A 16,322-nucleotide genomic window follows, 5' to 3' on the forward strand; every position below is an offset into this window, starting at 1 on the left:
GTAATGAGTCACTGCAATTTATCCCAATTCTAGCACTCTTTCCTGTTTCCAGTAGTTTCTGGAGCAGGCAAAATAAAATCTTCTTTTACGCAGATATTCTACATAAATCCAAAGTGAGTTCATTCACGTTTCCTCAGCAGAAACCCCTAAATTACATACATAACCTTTCCTTTTCCCTCTTTGCTGCCTCACAATCCCTCTTCCTTGGAGAAAATAATTATTACATCAGTGGTCTCATTAGTTCTCTCATTCTACAGTGTTTATGGGTTATTGCAATCACTTCATCCCTCTGGTTTCAGCAATACAACCTGATGTCTATCATTTCTATTACTACATCTCTTTTTCCCTTCCTTCCAGAAGAAAACATGCTGTAGAATTAAAGTAAAATCATGCTGTCCCCTGAGCTGCCTATGTCTTGAATTGCTCTTCAGAGGTCCTTCTATTTAATTTCGACATAAAGAAGTTTACAATCGTACTACTCAGATCACCGACAAGGACCCGCAGCATCAGTGGCACCAAATAACTTATTATAAATGCAGAATCTCAGGCTTCCTGAATCAGAATATGCAGTTTCATCGAGCCCCCTACTGATTTATTTGGGAAGAGAAGTTCCCTTCTATCTTGCATTAACCTGATATTAAATGTGTATGGTAAAATTACCTGTCCCAGATTTTGATCCATCCTTTATTTCTGGGGCTATATTCAAAACAGAATCTTTCTTGTCACTTGTAGCCTGAATCAGATTTGAAGCACAATAATCAGCACATAACGTCTATTTCACAGACTACACAATTAATAGTTCAAAATACAAATAGGAGTGTAATTACCTTCAAGGCCGGTTGTTTCTGAGAAGACACTGAAAAGAAAAAGGGATACATAATAAATCATATGTAAATATGATAAAGATATCCATATATTCATGCACTGTTAGCATCAACCTGTATTTTCCTGCCTGTATTAGTGTGGGCTTTGAGGTTTTATACTTTGTGCCTTGGGACAGAAATATGACAAAAACACACTGAAGAAAACAGGAATATAGGCGTCACAAATTCCAACATGATATAATTTGACATATAACTATTTCTAAAATAAGAGAATATCAATATCAATATCAATGTGCAAATCCTTAGTGATGATGACCAATGTGATCTACAATCAGAGGAGCAACTCATACACCTGGGAATCAATGTCAAAGCAGGTGGTACATACTCCCTCTTATATTTCATGCAAGACACCAGAAGGATTTATACCATTATACTACAAACATTCATCATGCTCTTTCACTTGCCCGATAATGGAGAAGGTACACAATGACAATGACACTTCAGTTAAATGTACAGCTCAGGTCTCCTCAGTGGAAGTGTCCCTAATTGATCAGCTTGCATATATGTTTGGTGAATCCCAGTAAATAATATTCCTTATTTCTCACATTCATGTGGTGTACTAATTAGCCTGTGTTTCTTCTATCCTGTTGTTTAGTTTTCCAAAAGTTTCATCATCCATGACAACAAGGTATTATATAAAATCCTCAATAAAAAGTATCATCGATTGTCAATTTTGACAAACTTCTATAAAATAATACTGCCTCATTAGATATTAATATGCTGTCACGTTAAAAATCGCTCCAATATGGATTGAAATAACCCATTTTAGAGTGAATTAATGAACTCAACAATACTTTCATTTCTAAAAGTCTTCTTTAAAATAGCATATTATTCTCTAAAGAATTTTGATTAAATAGCTATGTGTTCCAAGAGTTACCTCCTTGAACAACAAAGGCAATGTATTCATATTCAAGTTTATCTGATTTTTATAACTAAAATAAAAAAATGTATCCCTGTTGCCTAACAGTAACGAAGAGGAGCAATGGGTCAGTGTGATTTATCTGTATTCCAGCTCTCCTTTCTGCTTCCAGTAGTTCCTGGATCAGCCACAAAAAAATCTTTTATGCAAATATTCTATGTACAACTAAAGAGAGTTCACTCAGGTTTCCTCAGCAGAATCCCCAAAATTACACAAATAACTTCTTCTTTTCACTCCCTCCTGCCTCACAATCTCTCTCCCTTAAGGAAAGTAATTACTCCATCAGTGGTGTCCTTAGTTGTTGTTCTACAGTGTTCACGGGTTGTTACGATCACTTCTTCCCTCTGCTTTTTGTGATATCGTCTGATGTCTACACTTTCTATTGCTTCAAATATTCCTCTTTCCCCTCTTGATGAAAACATGCTGTAGAATTAAAGCAAAATAATGCTGTCCTTTTAGCTTGCTATCTGTTGCATTGCTCTTCAGAGGTTCTTCTATTTAGTTTTGATGTAGAGAGGTTTACAATGATACTACTCAGATCACGGAAAATGACGAGCAGCATCAATGGCACCAAATAACTTATTACAATGCAGAAACTTAGGCTTCCTGAAACAGAATGTGCAGTTTCAATGAGCCCACTGCTAATTTATTTGGGAAGGGAACTTCCCTTCTACCTTGCATTAACCTGACATAAAATGTTTATTTATAAAATTACCTGTCTCAGATGTTGATCCATCCTTTATTTCTGGGGCTATATTGGAAACGGAATCTTTCTCATCACTTATAGCCTGAAGGGGATTTGAAGAAAAATAATCAACACATAAAGAATATATCATAGACTACACAGTTAATAGTTCAAAATACAAATGAGGGTGTAATTACCTCCAAGGTCAGTTGTTTCTGAGAAGACACTGAAAAGAAAAAGGGATACATAATAAACCATATGTAAATGTGGTAAAGATACATTCATTCCGTATTAGCATCAACCTGTCTTTTCCTGCCCGTATTCGTGTAGGCTTTGAGGTTTTATACTTTGTGTCTTGAAACAGGAACATGACAGAAACACACTGAAGAAAACAACAATACAGGCTTCACAATATATACTCTGACAATTTCAAATGCGATATAATTTTTCATATAAATATTTCAAAAATAAGAGAGTATCAGTATCAATGTCAGTATGCTGAGGAATGAGGACCAATGTGATCTAAAACCAGAGAAGCAACTCAGACACCTGGGAATCAATGTCAAAGCAGGTGGCACTACTCTCACATATTGTTCATGCAACATATCAAAAGAATTTATACCACTAGACTAAAAATATTCCTCATGCTCTTTAACTTGCCCAATAACTGAGAAGGTACACAATTACAATGACACTTCAGTTGAATGTATACTTCATGTCTACAGGGAAGGGTCCTAAATAGATCAGCTTGGATATAAGTTGGGTGAATACTTGTAGATAATATCCATTATTTCTCAAACCCTTGTGGTGTAATGACTTTCCTACATTGAGGGAATCCTCTACTTGAGCTTGCTGAAAGTTTCTTCACACACTCATGCAACACGGTAAGACTCATAGGCCTCAATAAACAGTATCATGCTTTATCAGTTTTCACATACTTCTACTAAATAAAACTGCTACAAGCACTAGATATTAATAAGCTTCTACATTCAGATATCACTCCAATATTCATTGAAAATAAACTATTTGGGAGTCAATTAATGATTTCAACATTATTTTCTTTCCAATATAGTCTGGTTTGAAGTATCATGTTTTTCACTAAAGAACTTTTATTAAACTGCTATTTGATCCAAAAGTTAGCTCCTCAAAAAACAAAGTGAATGTACGAATATTCATGTTTATCTCATTCAAATAACTAACGTCAACAAAACATATGTCTCCGATGCCCAAGAGTAACAAAGGCTAGTATAGACAAACACAGGATAGAATATTAAAAACATAAAAGGGCACAGTGGCTTGTTAATATAATCTCAGCTACTCAGAAGGCTGAGACAGAAGTATCACTTGAGCAACCCAGGAGTTTGAGACCAGCCAGGCCAACATAGCAAGATTCTATCTTTATAGAAATAATCATGCACACTGGACATGGTGGCTAAAGCTTGTGATCCCAGCACTTTGGGAGGCAGAATCCCTGGAAGTCAGGTGATTGAGACCATCATGGCCAACATGGTGAAACCCCATCGCTTCTAATGATACAAAAATTAGCTGGTGTGGTGGCACACACCTGTAGTGCCAGCTACTAGGGAGGTGGGGGCAGGAGAATCACTTGATTCCAAGAGATGGATGTTGCAATGAGCCATGTCTGTGCCATTGCACTCTAGCCTGGGCAGCAGAAAGTATGAGACTGTGTCTTAAAATTAAAAAAAAAAAAACAGAAACAAAGAAAGAAAAGAAAAAAGAAGAATCAGTAAATAATATAATAGAAAGGCTTAAACAGCTTACAATTATTTAAAGAATCTTCATGAGGAATCCTCTTTATTTCATGTGGTCTTGAAACAATCTAGAAGAAAAACACAATCAGTTTAAGAATAACATACAGCAAGTTAAAATAATTATAATAGCTGCCATTACTACCTAATATAACACAAAATGTACAGCTTTTGAAGTTACACATAGGTAGATTCAAATTTTGAGACTGCCATTTACTTATCTACATATTCTAATGCCCTGATGATTATGACTGGTGTTATAGATAGTCTCAAAATGTGACTCCTTTCAGCTCTAGTTTTTTATTATATAAATACTATGATACTATTAGTTTCTTTTCCTATCCACAACAACCTAGGACAAAAATTTACTCGTATGTAATTTAGGGTATCACTGAATAAGAATAATAATACAAAAGTAAATTAACCACATTATTTTTCAAAATATCTATGCATTATATCTATCTGTGTGAATTACATTTTGTGGGAATAAAATGTGAGCCTGTGGCTTTTAGTAGTACTATATTTAAATGGGTTGGCATTGGAAACAGTACAAGTTGCTTGTATTCTCTGTGTTGAAAGCTAAGAACAAATTATTATATAACTTCGTCTCCTTCCAAAAAATAGAGAACAAAACAACCATCCACCTTATAGAGTAATGATTGATGAATGAAAGCCACACATAGCTGCTAAAGAGAAAGCTGCAATAAGTATGCTCATAATAGAAACAGAGGTGAAATAAAAAAACAGACACTAAAGACATGTGTTCTGCAAGGAAAAAGTTAAGACTGAGGTAAATCGTGTGAGATGGATTTTCTGGATACAGCACACCCACGGGTTTTGGCTTTTTATCCGATTTGCCAGTCTGTGTCTTTTGATTGGGGCGTTTAGTCCATTTACATTTAGGGTTAATATTGTTATGTGTGAATTTGATACTGCCATTTTGATGCTAGCTGGCTATTCTGCCCTTTAGTTGATGCAGATTCTTCATTTTGTTGATGCTCTTTACCATTTGGTATGTTTTTGGAGTGGCTGGTACTGGTTGTCCCTTTCTATGTGTAGTGCCTCTTTCAGGAGCTCTTGTAAAGCAGGCGTGGTGGTGACAAAATCTCTGAGTACTTGCTTGTTCGCAAAGGATTTTATTTTTCCTTCATTTATGAAGCTTAGTTTGGCTGGATATGAAATTCTGGGTTGAAAGTTCTTTTCTTTAAGGATGCTGAATATCGGCCCCCACTCTCTTCTGGCTTGTGGGGTTTCTGCTGAGAGATCTGCTGTGAGTCTGATAGGCTTCCCTTTGTGGGTAACCTGAACTTTCTCTCTGGCTGCCCTTAGCATTTTCTCCTTCATTTCAACCCTGGTGAATCTGACGATTACGTGCCTTGGGGTTGCTCGTTTTGAGGAATATCCTTGTGGTGTTCTCTGTATTTCCTGCACTGGAATATTGGTCTGCCTTGCTAGGTTGGAGACGTTTTCCTGGGTAATATCCTGAAGAGTACTTTCCAGCTTGGATTCATTCTCTTCGTCACATTCAGGTACACCTATGAAACGTAGATTAGGTCTTTTCACATAGTCCCATATTTCTTGGGGTCTTTGTTCATTCCTTTTTATGCTTTTGTTCTCTAATCTTGCCTTCTCATTCTGTTTCACTGAGTTGATCTTCGACCTCAGATATCCTTTCTTCTGCTTGGTCAATTCAGCTGTTGAAACTTGTGTATGCTTCACGAAGTTCTCGTGTTGTGTTTCTCAGCTCCATCAATTCACTTATATGCCTCTCTACATTGTCCATTCTCGTTAGCATTATGTCAAATCTTATTTCAAGGTTCTTAGTTTCTTTGCATGGGTTAGAACATGTTATTTTAGCTCACAGAAGTTTCTCATTACCCACCTTCTGATGTCTGATTCTGTCATTTCATCACACGCATTCTCCGTCCAGCCTTGTTCCCTTGCTGGTGAGGAGTTGTGACTCCTTGCAGGAGGAGAGGTGTTCTGGTTTTGGGTGTTTTCCTCCTTTTTGCACTGGTTTCTTCCCATCTTTGTGGATCTATCCACCTGTCTTCTTTGTAGTTGCTGATTTTCAGATAGGGTCTCTGAGTGGACATCCAGTTTGTTCATGATGAAGTTATTTCTGTTTCTTAGTTTTCCTTCTAACAGTCTGGCCCCTCTGCTGTAGGACTGCTGAGGTCCACCGCAGGCCCTGCTTGCCTGGGGATCACCTGCAGCAGCTGCAGAACAGTAAGGGTTGCTACCAGTTTCTTCTTCTTCTATCTTTGTCCCAGAATGATGCCTGCCAAATATCAGGCTGATCAGTTTTTTGTGAGGTGACTCTTTGGATATATGGGGGTCAGGGAGCTGCCTGAGGAGACAGTCTTTCCTTTATAGAAGCTCAAGTGCTGAGCTGTGAGCTCCATTGTTCATTCAGAGATGCTGGGCAGGTACGTTTAAATCTGCTGCAGCAGAACTCATAAATCCCCCTTTTTTTCCCCAGGTGCTCTGTCCCAGGGAGTTAGGGCTTGATTTATGAGTTTCTGTTGTGCTGCTTGCTTTTTTATCAGGGCTGCCCTGCCCAGCAACAAGGCAGCCTAGTCACTGTCTCCCTGCAGAGGCTTTGCTGAGCTGCTGTGGGCTCTGCCCAGCTGCCATGTGAACTTCCCTGCAGTCCTGTTTATGTGGGTGTTTGTAGATCTGCCTCGGCAATGCTGGCCCACCTCTGTAATGGCAGACTCTTGCCTCTGTAATGGTGGGTTGCCTCAGCAATGGTGGGCTGCCTCAGCTATGGCAGACTACCTCTGTAGGTTTGGAGTGCCTCAGTAATGGCAGATGCCCCTTCCCCACAGAGCTGGACTGTCCCAGGTTCAGCTGTGCTTGCCTTGAAACTCTCAACCCAGAGGGTTTCCAATTGCTGGGTTTTGTGGTGGGGGCGGGCGGGGGGGACCCGCCAAGGCTGATCACCTGGCTCCCTGCCTCAGAGTCTTTTTTTTTTTTCAGTTGAACAGTTGACTCCCAGGTATTCCAGTCGCCTGCTGAAAAAACACTGGGATCTGTGTGATTTCCCATGCGGTGACCCACTGCACTGTCTGAAACAATGGCGCTGAGATTCGTGGCACTTTTTCGCCTGGTAATCTCCTGGCCTGGCTCCCTGTTTCAGTCCCCTGTTGAATGAGGTGTATAGGCGACTCTAACTTCCTGGAGTTCCAATCACCAGCTTAAAAGGACAACCAGACCAGTGTATTTTGTATGGAGAACTGCCACGCTGGACCACCAGCAAAATAGCCGTGCTGGCCTAAACAGCCGCACTGGTGACTCATGGGGCTCCTCTGCCTGGGAATCTCCTGATCTCTGGGCAATAAAGATCCATCTGGAAATGCGGTGTCCACTCACCCTCTGCGCTTTCGCTGGGAGCTGCAATCCCGAGCTGCTCCTAAATGAGCATCTTGGATCTTCCTCCTGGACTAATAATTTTTATTCACAATTTCAAAGAATAATGTATGCCTTGAAATATATATATTTAATAGAATATGACTGGAGCTTTAACAGTTAAGAAAATTTTATCCAAAATCCTAACCTACGCTTCAAGTTGGAAGGTATTAGAAAACATGTTGTATCCACCTTTCCAATTTCAATCCATCTTTTCTAATTTTTATTTTCTTCCATATGATGTATTTTCTAAACAGAAGTCACGTAAATTTACACATTGTCAACCTTAGAAGAAAAGATAAACTGAAAACATTCTAGAAATTTAACAGATTTCATTATTAGCTATATTATGCATATGTGTTAACTATAATATTCCATTATATAAAAGCCCATTTTCTGGTTTGTTTATTCACACTAAAACTGTTACACTGTTTTTGATATGCAAGATATTATTCTAGGTATTCCAGGATACATACAAATATGTTCTCTATTTCAAGTGGCTCATAGTAATGCAGGAGCTTTACAACTACTTTTTCAAGAACAAAGTGCAAAAGACTCCAAAATTTGAAGTTCAGAATGAGATACAAGGACCCCGAGTGGATATTTTTTTAAATTATAATGCAAAACCCTTGCGGAATTAAAGTCTTACCATAAGAATATGAAGAGTCTCTGCTTATCAAACAGGTTGTTTTTTTTTTTTAACAAAATGTATATTCTTCCAATAGATGAAGCGTTTAAAGCGTATTCTTAATTATAAAAATATTTAGAAAACACAGTGTAGACCCTTTGTAATACAGATTTCAGAAGGGAACTTAAATTTTTAATCTCCCACAATTTTTTATTTTTAATTAGAGATAAGGTCTTGCATGGACTCAAGCAATTCTCCTAGCTTCATCTCTTGAAGAGCTGGGACTACAGGCATATGTTACCCTGTCTAGTCAAATTTCCAGAATCTCTGGTATTCTTTTAGTCTAATTATAGAACCGAAGGTAAAAATAAAGAAACTGCTCACTGCAAAAATGGTATATATCAAAGTAAATGTAAAAGACATTAAAAGAAACTATACGCTATGTGTAGCAGGGTGATTCCATGATTCCTGTAATGTCATTTAATCTATTAAACACACATTTAAACAGAAGTATTATTACTCATACTCATATTATTTATAACTCAAAATAAAGACACTTACTCAAATAAGTCTAGACCAACATTCCTATTTCCTCTATTGCAAGAAAGCATTCTCCAACATCATTTTCCTGTCAGCATATATTTTCCAGCCCATTTTTTTCAGATCCCACCTCTCAAAGTACTTATCAACTATTTCTTATTTGCCAAGTAAACAAAATAAAAATTAACCCCTCCTATGTCTTTGAAATGGTTATCTCTAATAAAATTTTTAATGCAACCGTAAAACACTGATAGGTAGACAACTGCTACATCTAGAAGATAGTAATATACAAAATGAGATTCAGAGTGAGAATTTAATTTTACAAGTGAGTACTTTACCACAGAATCAGAATCAGAATCAGAATCGTCCTTTAGCCCAGACTTGGGAAAAACACGCTGTGCCCAGAAATGCCTACAGAGGAAAAAGTTACAACAGAAATGAGCAGGTTCATTTCTTAAAACAAAACAAAACTGTCAGTCTATACATCCATGTCCCCTCCCAAAAAGATGGTAAAACAAAGTCTGAGGAAGGTCAGTTAGCTGTACATTAAATAATATTTCTTGATATAATTTAGATATGGCCTCTGTTTTAGAAAACATTTTAGTTACCTATTTCTGCCTCCACCTCTCCCACCTATTAAATATCCAATGAACACTCACCCTTAAACCCGTAGCAAATACTGACAGGCAATACAATGGCACCACCAGACAATAATTTGTCCTTACAAATTATCTAATATCTGACAGAACTTTTGCTACTGAACTGGAATAAATGTGATAACCTAAAACGAGGTAGAAAATGCACTGTCTCTTCTCCATTATCTATTTCTGATTCAAAGATTAATCTGTGTCACTGGAAAATGGGAGTCATGGATCTTCAGCATGTAAACAGTGCCCATTGATTCTGTTTACCCCAGAAAACTACACGGAGCCCCCTGAAACACTGGACATGTTTGAAAGCTGAGGGCACAAAAATCAAAATATAAAGGTTTACATTGTTATCACGAATATTCTTCAGAGAAGATTAAAACACTAAAAATTATAAAATTCAATTGCTGTTATTATATAGATCCTCCCTAATTCAGGTCCACAAAAACCAGCAAGATTAACAATCTTCATAGACACTCAGACACCCAAGTCAGACTGGGGAAAAGTCTCCCTACTGAATAGTTACAGCTCCATTTCATTCGTTACTATCTAATTATCTTCCTTCCCATAGACTCCCACTTCTGGATCCCTCTCCTGCAGGGACCCATGGCAGTATCCAATCTACACCTTCAGCCTAGGAAGGACAGATGCCTAAAAAGACAAGCTAAAGTAATTGAGATTAGGAGCTCTCTGTTCCTCTGCTGCTGGAAAGTAAGTAAATCTCAGTCAGTAATCCCAAGCATAGGAATGTTACCAAGTACCCAAATGAAGCTTCATTACCGACTTACCAACCAAACCTACCATTGCCCTAACCTACAGGTATATGGGAGAATTGGAAAAAAAAGGCAGAAAGAAAATTACATCCGCCCTGGGTCACAGATCTATGTACTTAAGCAATCTCCAGCTCCCTAATTCGTGAGGTGTTCTAAGGCCTCTGTAAGCTTGGGTGGATGAAGATAATACCACATTCCTATATACTCTAGAGACTCCTTCCAGTGGCTCAAGTTCTTTTAACATTTTTCAATAAAATCTTTAAAGTTTGGTAGTTCCTCAAAAAGGAACAAAAAGGCAGCAGCCTTTTCAGAACCCCTTGAATGCCCTATTTTAATATGCCTTTCTTCATTACTCCCAACATTCGGTGTTTCCAATTACTCAAGGGTTTATTTCTCTTCAAACTTAGCTGTGCCCTGCAAATTCCATTCTTATCCACTTTCATTGAGTTCAACAGCTCATTCCATTCTCATCCTCTTCCACTGTGTTCACTAGAGCCACTCCCTCTTTCTGTTATAAAAACACTCAATGACAAAATGATGTGAAAGAAGACTGGGTTTTGAATCAAGAAACCTAGTGCAAATCTCATATCTGCCATTTACAATATCCAACTGAATAATTTTATCTCTTTCAGTTTCAGATTCTCCACCCAAACAACCATTTAATCGGGATGGTAAACACAGATTTGACTAATGGAGGATATTTCGTTTAGTCTCCAGGATTTCTTAAAATTCTGAAATTCTGTGCACTTCTGATTTTGTCTATAGGAAAATGGGGAATATTTAGCTACCATACATGAAAACAATAATAGAAAGTAAAAAAAAAAAAAAACCTAAGCAATGCAGAAGAGAAAGTAACAAGAAATCAAGAAAATATTATTTAAATGTCATAGAAAGAAAAAAGTAAATCCAGAAAACAAGAAAAAGCTTCATCGAACTAGGCAGGGTACTCAAAGAGAAAACCAAACTGGGTAGTCAGTAAGTGGAGAAATGAATTAGAAATATCTTTTCCGTATATGCCAAATATAGTCAATATAACATAGAGTATGTGTTGATATTCTCCATGTACAGTAAAATGATTTCTCTCTTGGACTGATCTGCTCTTGCTTATGAAACACCTAGAGTCCCTTGGCTACAGATAATTGATATCTGCCTTCAAAACATTGATTGTTAAACAACAACAACAAAAAAAACAAACAGGGACTGGTTACCAGTGTAATTTCCAAACATATTAGGACAACCTTTTGGAGTAGCCAAGCTTCTAAGGGACACTCTAAAGAGAACTAATATATAACAAAACGTGACATTCTGAATTCATCTAATTTAAGCCAGTACCTTGATCCCATTGCTGCACACACCTCTCTCTAAGTATGCTTAGGTGCAAAGTGATTTGAAAAGCCAGGCAGGATGCTTGTCAAATCATGGGTTGGCTACCTGTTAACTACGGAATCATGAGCCAAAATTTCAACCTATTTTAACCAGAGTTGCATCATCAGTAAGAAAGCAATAATAGCACCAATACTTTGTAAAGCTGTGTGAAGATGACATGAGATGATAAATGTGAATCAGGTAATATAATGTCTAACATAGCTTAGAACACTAAACAGATACTAGTCTCTATTCTCTCTATCCACTTAGTTAACACATCACTTTAAAAAAATCTGTAAAATCGTACCTGTTTAAATGCTTGTCAACGGCAGGATGCACTTTAAAAAAAAGTAAAATGTATTTTAAATAAACAATAGAAAACTATAGAATACTGAAAACATAAAAGAGCACAAGAACTTGTTCCTATAATCTCACTTACTCAGAAGGCTGAGACAGAAATATCACTTGAGGAGCCCAGGAGTTTGAGACCAGCCTGGGCAGCACAGCAAGATTCTATCTTTATAACAATAATCATGCAGGCTGCTTGTGGTGGCTCGCGCCTCTAATCCCAGCACTTTGGGAGGCCGAGGTGGGTGGATCATTTGAGGTCAGTAAATAAAGACAAGCCTGGCCAACATGGTGAAACCTCGTCCCTACTAAAAATACAAAAAGTAGTCAGGTGTGGTGGCCCACACCTGTGATATATCTATTTCTAAAAATACTCAGTGTCAATAGCAATGTGGATACGCCAGGTGATGAGAACCAGTGTGATCTAAAATCAGAGGAGCAACTCATACACCTGGGAATCAATGTCAAAGCAGGTGGCACTACTCCCACATGTCTTTCATGAAACACATCAGAAGAATTTATACCATTGGACTACAAATATTCATCATGATCTTCAACCTGACCAGTAACTGAGAAGGTATACAATTACAATGACACTTCAGTTGAATGTATACCTCATGTCTCTGCAGGGAAGGGTCCTAACTAGATCAGCTTGGATATAAGTTTGCTGAATTCTTGTAGATAATATATATTATTTCTCACATCCTTGTGGTGTAATGACTTTCCTACATTGAGGGAATCCTCTACTTGAGCCTTCGGAAAATTTCTTCACACACTCATGCAACACGGGAAGACACATACGCCCCAATAAACAGTATCATCCTTTATCAGTTTTGACATACTTCTACTAAATAAAACTGCTACAAGCACTAGATATTAATAAGCTTCTACATTCAGATATCACTCCAATATTCATTCAAAATAAATATTTTTTGAGTCACTTAATGAATTCAACATAACTTTTCTTTCTAAAATAGTCTTCTTTGAAATATGTTATCCTATAAAGAAATTTCATCAAACCAATGGAGCCAATGTATTCATATTCAAGTTTACCTTATTTCAGTACTTAAAATGAACAAAACATCTATCTCTGACGCCTAATAGCAACAAAGAATGGTAATGAGTCACTGTGGTTTGTCCCAATTCTAGCACTCTTTCCTGTTTCCAGTAGTTTCTGGAGCAGCCACAATAAAATCTTCTTTTATGCAAATATTCTATATGCAACTAAAGAGAGTTCACTCAGGTTTCCTCAGCAGAATCCCCAAAATTACACAAATCACTTCTTCTTTTCCCTCCCTCCTGCCTCACAATCTCTCTTCCTGAAGGAAAGTAATTACTCCATCAGTGGTGTCCTTAGTTGTTGTTCTACAGTGTTCACGGGTTGTTACGATCACTTCTTCCCTCTGCTTTTTGTGATATCGTCTGATGTCTATACTTTCTATTGCTTCAAATCTTTCTCTTTCCCCTCTTGATGAAAACATACTGTAGAATTAAAGCAAAATAATGCTGTCCTTTTAGCTTGCTATCTGTTGCATTGCTCTTCAGAGGTTCTTCTATTTAGTTTTGACGTAGAGAGGTTTACAATGATACTACTCAGATCACGGAAAATGACGAGCAGCATCAATGGCACCAAATAACTTATTACAATGCAGAAACTTAGGCTTCCTGAAACAGAATGTGCAGTTTCAATGAGCCCGCTGCTAATTTATTTGGGAAGGGAACTTCCCTTCTACCTTGCATTAACCTGACATAAAATGTTTATTATAAAATTACCTGTCTCAGATGTTGATCCATCCTTTATTTCTGGGGCTATATTGGAAACGAAATCTTTCTCATCACTTATAGCCTGAAGGGGATTTGAAGAAAAATAATCAACACATAAAGGATATATCATAGACTACACAGTTAATAGTTCAAAATACAAATGAGGGTGTAATTACCTCCAAGGTCAGTTGTTTCTGAGAAGACACTGAAAAGAAAAAGGGATACATAATAAACCATATGTAAATGTGGTAAAGATATAGATACATTCATTCCGTATTAGCATCAACCTGTATTTTCCTGCCCGTATTTGTGTAGGCTTTGAGGTTTTATGCTTTGTGTCTTGAAACAGGAACATGACAGAAACACACTGAAGAAAGCAACAATACAGGCTTCACAATATATACTCTGACAATTTCAAATGCGATGTAATTTTTCATATAAATATTTCAAAAATAAGAGAGTATCAGTATCAATGTCAATATGCTGAGGAATGAGGACGAATGTGATCTAAAACCAGAGAAGCAACTCAGACACCTGGGAATCAATGTCAAAGCAGGTGGCACTACTCTCACATATCTTTCATGCAACACGTCAAAAGAATTTATAGCACTAGACTACAAATATTCCTCATGCTCTTTAACTTGCCCAATAACTGAGAAGGTACACAATTACAATGACACTTCAGTTGAATGTATACTTCATGTCTACAGGGAAGGGTCCTAAATAGATCAGCTTGGATATAAGTTGGGTGAATACTTGTAGATAATATCCATTATTTCTCAAACCCTTGTGGTGTAATGACTTTCCTACATTGAGGGAATCCTCTACTTGAGCTTGCTGAAAGTTTCTTCACACACTCATGCAACACGGTAAGACTCATAGGCCTCAATAAACAGTATCATCCTTTATCAGTTTTGACATACTTCTACTAAATAAAACTGCTACAAGCACTAGATATTAATAAGCTTCTACATTCAGATATCACTCCAATATTCATTGAAAATAAACTATTTGGGAGTCAATTAATGATTTCAACATTATTTTCTTTCCAATATAGTCTGGTTTGAAGTATCATGTTTTTCACTAAAGAACTTTTATTAAACTGCTATTTGATCCAAAAGTTAGCTCCTCAAAAAACAAAGTGAATGTACGTATATTCATGTTTATCTCATTCAAATAACTAACGTCAACAAAACATATGTCTCCGATGCCCAAGAGTAACAAAGGCTAGTATAGACAAACACAGGATAGAATATTAAAAACATAAAAGGGCACAGTGGCTTGTTAATATAATCTCAGCTACTCAGAAGGCTGAGACAGAAGTATCACTTGAGCAACCCAGGAGTTTGAGACCAGCCAGGCCAACATAGCAAGATTCTATCTTTATAGAAATAATCATGCACACCGGACATGGTGGCTAAAGCTTGTGATCCCAGCACTTTGGGAGGCAGAATCCCTGGAAGTCAGGTGATTGAGACCATCATGGCCAACATGGTGAAACCCCATCGCTTCTAATGATACAAAAATTAGCTGGTGTGGTGGCACACACCTGTAGTGCCAGCTACTAGGGAGGTGGGGGCAGGAGAATCACTTGATTCCAAGAGATGGATGTTGCAATGAGCCATGTCTGTGCCATTGCACTCTAGCCTGGGCAGCAGAAAGTATGAGACTGTGTCTTAAAATTAAAAAAAAAAACAGAAACAAAGAAAGAAAAGAAAAAAGAAGAATCAGTAAATAATATAATAGAAAGGCTTAAACAGCTTACAATTTTTTAAAGAATCTTCATGAGGAATCCTCTTTATTTCATGTGGTCTTGAAACAATCTAGAAGAAAAACACAATCAGTTTAAGAATAACATACAGCAAGTTAAAATAATTATAATAGCTGCCATTACTACCTAATATAACACAAAATGTACAGCTTTTGAAGTTACACATAGGTAGATTCAAATTTTGAGACTGCCATTTACTTATCTACATATTCTAATGCCCTGATGATTATGACTGTTGTTATAGATAGTCTCAAAATGTGACTCCTTTCAGCTCTAGTTTTTTATTATATAAATACTATGATACTATTAGTTTCTTTTCCTATCCACAACAACCTAGGACAAAAATTTACTCGTATGTAATTTAGGGTATCACTGAATAAGAATAATAATACAAAAGTAAATTAACCACATTATTTTTCAAAATATCTATGCATTATATCTATCTGTGTGAATTACATTTTGTGGGAATAAAATGTGAGCCTGTGGCTTTTAGTAGTACTATATTTAAATGGGTTGGCATTGGAAACAGTACAAGTTGCTTGTATTCTCTGTGTTGAAAGCTAAGAACAAATTATTATATAACTTCGTCTCCTTCCAAAAAATAGAGAACAAAACAACCATCCACCTTATAGAGTAATGATTGATGAATGAAAGCCACACATAGCTGCTAAAGAGAAAGCTGCAATAAGTATGCTCATAATAGAAACAGAGGTGAAATAAAAAAACAGACACTAAAGACATGTGTTCTGCAAGGAAAAAGTTAAGACTGAGGTAAATCGTGTGAGATGGATTTTCTGGATACAGCACACCCACGGGTT

General features: G+C 37.1%; 1 protein-coding gene across 2 annotated transcripts in view; it reads right to left on the bottom strand.

Annotated features, from left to right (window-relative positions):
- Positions 1-16,322, bottom strand: part of LOC100393583 (uncharacterized) — a 227,223-nt gene that overhangs the window by 115,893 nt on the left and 95,008 nt on the right. For both annotated transcript variants that reach the window (XM_078348925.1, XM_078348926.1), the window contains 7 exons: positions 15,499-15,556; positions 13,910-13,938; positions 13,743-13,815; positions 2,686-2,714; positions 2,519-2,591; positions 828-856; positions 661-733 (listed from right to left, as the gene is read on the bottom strand). In XM_078348925.1, coding sequence (XP_078205051.1) covers positions 661-733; positions 828-856; positions 2,519-2,591; positions 2,686-2,714; positions 13,743-13,815; positions 13,910-13,938; positions 15,499-15,556 — 364 coding nt within the window. The remainder of the gene's footprint in view (positions 1-660; positions 734-827; positions 857-2,518; positions 2,592-2,685; positions 2,715-13,742; positions 13,816-13,909; positions 13,939-15,498; positions 15,557-16,322) is intronic.

Source organism: Callithrix jacchus, chromosome 14 (genome assembly GCF_049354715.1).
Source record: "Callithrix jacchus isolate 240 chromosome 14, calJac240_pri, whole genome shotgun sequence".
NCBI lineage: Eukaryota > Metazoa > Chordata > Mammalia > Primates > Cebidae > Callithrix > Callithrix jacchus.